The 6709-nt window shown below is 37.6% G+C and overlaps 1 protein-coding gene across 2 annotated transcripts in view; it reads left to right on the top strand.

The window, feature by feature from the left end:
- The first annotated feature begins 3134 nt into the window (after window positions 1–3134).
- Window positions 3135–6709, top strand: part of EMB1974 (NHL domain-containing protein) — a 92047-nt gene continuing 88472 nt past the window's right edge. For both annotated transcript variants that reach the window (XM_088890725.1, XM_010242813.3), the window contains exons 1-3: window positions 3135–3322; window positions 4155–4275; window positions 4413–4501. In XM_088890725.1, the coding sequence (XP_088746851.1) occupies window positions 3259–3322; window positions 4155–4275; window positions 4413–4501 (274 nt within the window). In that variant the 5' untranslated portion in view covers window positions 3135–3258. The remainder of the gene's footprint in view (window positions 3323–4154; window positions 4276–4412; window positions 4502–6709) is intronic.

Here is a 6709-nt window from a genome sequence, read left to right as displayed (position 1 = left end):
TCTAGATATGACTAGATGAGGAACACTAATAGAAGACTTATCGGATAAACCAATGGTTGAAAATGCAGAGGAAATAGTTGAGGATGCAAGTTGTCATACCTTTTCCTCAATGAAAAAACCCGATATTTCACCATTTGATCTAGAGAAAGAGAAAATCACAAAAGCATCATCTTGTCCCTTCACTGTAGCCTGATAGGCACATAGGTTAATGAGAAGCAACATGCCCATACTCTTTAAATTCATAGCATTGCACTTTTGATATGTATTTTTTATAGCTTTCTAGCAATAGTTGACTAACCAAATAGTTTTTCTCTCTTAGCAACTCACTAAGGATGGCATCAAGAGATGGAGTACTACCCCTACTAAGGATATTTGCCTTAACAACTTTATACTCTAGCTTTAGGTGCATTAAGAAATGCATCACTTTCTGTTAACTCATATTTAGTCTAAATATTTGTGAGACATGCATAGTACTCTTGAATCTTCTTTTCACCTTGACTATAGGAAAAAAAATTCATTCTCAATCTGGTATTGATAGGAAAAGTTGGATTGTTGATATACCTTCTCCATGTATGTGCATTTCCTTGGTAGTACAAAATCTCCGCATAGGTATTACAACATCTGTTGTGATTGAACTGAGAATCTAGGAAACCATTTTTGCATTATTGTCCTCTAGGTTTGTAATTTTTTAGCTTCACTACTATTTGGCTTCTCAAGTGTACCATCAATTAGACATAGTGCCCCTTCCTTTCCGTTGAACTTGACTAATAGGGAATTTGTTTTTGTTCATCACAAAATAGCAAAAGAAGACAATGAAAGAGCAAGGAAAAGATGATAATCATGTACATTAATGATTGCATGCCCAAAAATAGGTAGAAAACTCAATATACCGAACTAAGGAAGGGATCAAAACCCTTTAAAACAAATTCAGATCACCACAAGGCTTAAGGGGGATGGAAATTAACCTAGGGTGACACAAAATCTCTAATCTTAGCCTTAAAAGTTAATTCAAAAGGGGAAAAACAAAAGATCACTAGTCCACGACATCCTTTTCTAGCAGAAAATGACTTCTCCTATTCAGACCAAACCTCCTTTAGGAAAAAATCCAAACTCCATGAGATTTTGAGGTCAGGGTGACCCAAGATGCAAAATCTTAGCCCCAATAGATAAGCCAATCAAGAGAGAGAGAGAGAGAGAGAGAGAGAGCAGCAAGAACATTGATTTGAAAGGAATTTTCTCCCAAAAAATACAGTTTATCTTGTATTGATCAAAACAATCACAAAGGAAACCCTATAACAAGTTCAACATATTGATTTGATGACCGTAATTACAGTCTTAACAGCTAAAAATGAAAGTTGTGTTCACGAACTTGCTCTGATACTATGTGTAGGTAGGGTAAGGCTTGGATGGGGGATGGTCTCTTTGAAAGGCAGAGAAAGATAAGGAATTGGGGAGATTGGCTTTCGAGTTCAGGGTGCTAGGGTAAGGAGTTCAAAGCAAAGGGTGCTCGAGTGCTGGTGCTGGATACTAAATGAGTTTTAATACAAGGAGGATCTCTATTTATGGGGGAGATCTCGAGATCCTAAAAGGTAGGAGATAAATGTACTTGTGACCCGGGAAAGGGAATATTAGATTTGTTGTCAATCATTAAGTGCACCATTGGGTTTTCACCACGTGTCTTGTGAGGATCTTCTTGAAGATCAGGTTTCTTTCCACTTAGGATTCCTCATTACTCACGTGTGCTACTACATCTCGTGTGCTTTATTTTATTGGCGTGGCGCTTAGTGACATCACTGCCTGGCGGCAGTGTCTTGTTAACCCTACGTGGTGTTCTGCCATGTCTTTTGATGGGCTGTGTGTTTATCGCGGATTTGGGTACGCGCGGGGCTCACCATGGGCTCAACCCGGGTTTCTTTTTGGCTTGGGTCATGAATGGGATCGTAGGGGCATGCGATGAACCGTGGGTTTATCGCGGTTCTGCGACGCATGATGTGGATTCATTGTAGGTCTGGGGTGTACTATGGGTTCATCGCAACAAGGAGGTTGGCTGTTTGCATGCAACCACTTAGTGTCAATTTTATACTTGATGTTTTTTGAGGGTCTTAGTGAACACTATATATCTACACTATGTTAGACTAGTTCAAAGTTCAAACAATATAGATTTGAATTGGGTATACATTCACCTACCCAAGAAAGAACAAATTATATTAGCTATAAATAGTGTGAAAGGACACTTATGTTCCTCATAGACAAGAAAACTACAAATACAAGTAAGAAAATTAAAAGAAAAAGGTGAAACATAACAAGATAAAATATAAGCAATGTACAATATAAACATGGTCCCATCACCCCATATCTCTAGAGACCTATACCTAATTTTAGAAACATGTTATTGCTTTCCCTAGTTTTTCTTTGCTTGAGTATTAAGTTTGTGTTCCCATAAAAAAAACTATTGAATTTTTGCTTGTATTATCAAAAAGGGTGAATTGTAGACACCCACCCTATACTTAGGAGGTCTTTGAACTTCTGTTTTTTTTTTTTTTTGAAATTTCTACAATATTCTTTAATTGCATGTAATTTTTGCAACTTCTTTGTTTTATTTCAAAAATGTTTTCAATTTTTCGTATTTTATGTAATTTTTACTAACTTATATTATTTTTTCGGAGTTTTTATGAACTTTGGTGTTTTTTTCTGATGTTCTATAACTTTTTAAAATATATGGGTTTTAAATTTGTTTGTTTTTTATGCATTTTATGATATATTTTGTTATAAATATATGCAATTTTTATAATTATTCCCTATGAAAACTATTATAAATTTTTAAACGTGCAATCGTGCATTATATTTGAAAATGAGACGAGAATCTTTTCTGAAATTAGCTGATGGAATGATAAGGGCGGGGCAAAGAAGGAGGTCTTTGTTGCAAATAAAAGTTCAAGGAGTTAAAGACTATTATGCAAAGTACAGGGTGGTAGGCTGTAATTTACCCAATTTATTTTCGTATGCCATTGCAATCCGAATTCGATTCGACTGCAAACAAAAACGAATCAAATTTGGATATATTCGGTATCTGATTCGACCCGATCCGTTTATAGCCCTAGGTAGATACAACCCGCCGTCGAAGTTTCTAAATACTCATCTGCGAAACCGAAACAGGCCTTCACGGCACTCCACCACCAACTGCCTTTACATGCTTTCAGTTTGAACTAATTTCTCTCTCATTTCTCTACGTCTTCATTGACTTATTCTCTAGACTAAATGGCTCTTAGATTACGGCGCCTCAGAGAAATTTCAAGAGCTATGCCTCGATATTTATCTTCAGGTAAAAGCTTCCTTGCTTTTCCCCCAGTAGCTCAATCCGAGGCTTTTCTGTTGAGTATCATTGCAAAGGAAGCAAAATGGTAGCTCCAATGCGGAATTTGTATTGAATGGTCTGTATTTAATATAGTTTAATATTTAATGTAAAGAATCAGAAAACACCCAGAAATTTTCTGAGCTAATTACAGTATACTTTAGTGCCTGAATTTTTTAGTCACTTCTTTATGTATAGACGTTATTGGAAAATGGGTTTTCTAAACAGCGATTAGTACCCACAAAGAAAAAGAAAATGCGGCTTTTGAATTTAAGTCTGTATTGCAACATGATGTTGGAAACAGTTCATCAACGATGAAAACCAGGGATGTTTGATGTATTTCTTTTTATAAGGTTACTTATGAGTGCTGTTATATATACCGTTATAGGAATGTTATGTACATGTATGTGTTCTAAGTACTGTTTGAATTTTGTTGGGAGAAGGAGAGAGTACTCTCAACCACATTGAATTGTCTTATGTGGTTAGCTATCTGACTTGCATATTGGGTCTCATTGGTTCCAAACTTCCAATGCATTGGGTCATTCTATCTGCATTTTCTGAACTGCGTGGCTGAATCAATTAAAAGGTTTGTTGTTCGAATTACATGAATCACACATCATGGACTGCATGATTAGCATCATTGAAATATGGCGTGGGGGCCATTTAATAAGCAACTCCTGAATTATAAAGTAGGTATAGATTATTGTGTAAGCATCTGTCAGAATCTGTTCCCTTCTGCATTATATTCTTCCAAAAGTAAAGATTTTTGATTTGAGATGTATAATTTTCTTTGTCTGAGCAGGTATTACTTGTCTACATTCTAGACAAGATACTATTCTTCCTTCTCCATCTTTTATTCACTTGCGTAATATGTGCATGAAAATCAACAAAAGCCTTATAGATAAAGGATGCCATTCTCACAGGTAGAACTACCTTCAGCTTCACAGAAATTGAACTTCTTCTCTTTCAAGTTCATGGCATTGGAAAACTTGATGTTCAGTTAATGTAGTCTCTTAGTCATTTTCCTATGAAGATTTAACAAGAATAATTTTTTTTTCAGGTTGTCAACTTTATCAGATTCACTACATGAATCTTCTTCTGAATCAGTTCTTTTGACTTTTATGGAGTCCACTCTTGACGAGCTTGAAGGTAAACTATTTCTTTCTCTCTTGAGTGAGCTTACACTCAAGAATTTTCCTTCTTTTACCAGGTATAGAGTAGTAATTTGCCTCTTTGAAAGAAAAGTTGACTTAGTGGTGTTGTGACCTTTGGGAGAAATCAACTTTTTATTCATCAAGCATGAATTTGTGTGCTTCTAAGTATGGAATGTTGTTCTTGGGATAAAATTTTATCCTAGGACATGAATTGGGATTTTTAGTAAGGTTAAGTTTGATCAGTACTCTACAAAGGTTGGTCTCAGCCATCTGGGGTCCTAACGTTTGGCATTTTTTTGCATGAAGTGGCTGCTCTCAGACTTTGACCTGTATTCTCATGCTTTCTAGCCCAAGATTTTACCATTAAACTAAGTAATGGCCCATCTGAGCACTCTCCTTGCCTTAAATAATTAGAGTTTGTCTTTCTGAGCAGTGGAAACATAACTACTTTTTTCATAGTGTGAGTGGGATCTCAATCGTGAATTTCTAGCTTTTCCAGACTGGTGATCCTCTTTTCACACTGGGGCCTTTATTGCTTTTTGTTGCAACCTTATGCTAATTAGACATTATAGAAAATATATTTTCACTGAGTTGTCTTTCTTGTTGACAAAGAGAATGAGAGGATAAGCCCTTTCAACCTGATTTCTATCCCAAAAAACCCAAGAGGATCTTTAAACACTCCATAAGAAATGATATTTTGGGTTTTATTAGAGGAGTCTCTCTTAGGTTTCCCCCTTGGAATGAGTACATTTTTTGTTGAAGGTGACTCACCAGTTATAGTGGGTTTGATGCTCTGAAATTCAGATGGTTCTTGGAAACTCTGACATCATATCTCAGGAGCCAATTCCTCGGCAGTTGGCACATAGCTTTAATAGCTAATTTAGGTGCATCCTTTGGTCAACTAATTTTGTTGCTGAACATTTTGCAAGATAGCAGATGAGAAATACCAACTTTATTAGTGTTAGACAGTTTTGTATGCCCTTAGCTTCAATCAGAATGATGTACTTTATGAGTTTATTGTAAATGAATAAAAGTGCATATTTGATTCATGTTCCCTTGGTATGTTTCTGTGTAATACCCTTAAACTGGACACTTATTGAGACTCGTGTTAGTTTAGAATGTTCACAGCCAGTGGGTCAGTTTGGGGAGACCTATCTTGACAAGGCTGTCACTGTGGTGCCACCAAGTTGGTTGGGGTGGCTTGTCTCAGTTGCCAGGGTGAGACCCTAGGCACATACAGTGTAGGATTAATTGAATCTATGAACTGGACCAGATTTCCAGTATTGCCCTGGACCTTGGAGATTGATGGGCAAAACTGGAAAGTTACACCCGACCCCTAGACTCGATTATGATACTGCACTAGGTGTCGGATCGACTGTCTTTGATGTACCAATCAGTGAGATCCTTAGCGGGGGTCAAAACCTGGGTATGTTGGGACAGTCCGAGAATTCATCTGAGTGGGTGATCATAGTGACAGGATCAGCCCCTTTGTTGGACAAAGTTAATGATCGGGGATGCACACTCACTGATGGAAACCAAGACTGCCGGCAGCCGATTTCAACCGTTGAGATTTGTTTTGCAAAGTATATTTTATATGAGATATAAAAGTATATATATATTATGGTTTCTCAAATGTTTGCAAAAATGTTTTAATTCCCGGGATCCATATCAGTGGAGAGTGCAACACTGTTCCTTGCAGCCGAGGGAGGTCCTCTCTTGTCGGGCAGTGTATGATCATTATAGGCTGAGAGGTTAAGTGTAAGACCATTGAGGATAATACCTAATGGGCTAATCTTGCATCTGCCCACAGTCCCTGGGTGTTACAAGGTGGCTTGGCCCAAGGACCACTTAGGGTAAGTGTTGGGCCCATAGAGCCCATTCGATGGGTTTCAGGGGGTGCACTGTCTTTAACAGTGTATTCGGCCAGGCCTTGTAACAAAGGCTGGGCCGAACCCATGTGGCTGATGTGTAGATCAATGCTTGGGTCCCACGCCATACAAGGAAGCCCAACTGGGCAGCAGTTAGGAAGGTTAAGTGAGCACATAAGCTTAATAGGCCTAAAGCCCATTTCGAACTGGGCTATTTATTTAGTTAATTAAAGGGGCGAATTCTAAGATGGAGTAGCAGATAGGATAGGGTCTTATTCCTATCCACTTAGAGAGTTCAGATCTGAATATGATTTAGATCTAGAAACCTCTTAATG

The sequence above is a fragment of the Nelumbo nucifera genome, chromosome 1 (assembly GCF_055504915.1).
Source record: "Nelumbo nucifera cultivar China Antique chromosome 1, China Antique-T2T, whole genome shotgun sequence".
Lineage (NCBI taxonomy): Eukaryota > Viridiplantae > Streptophyta > Magnoliopsida > Proteales > Nelumbonaceae > Nelumbo > Nelumbo nucifera.
This window is presented reverse-complemented; position numbering and strand designations above follow the sequence as displayed.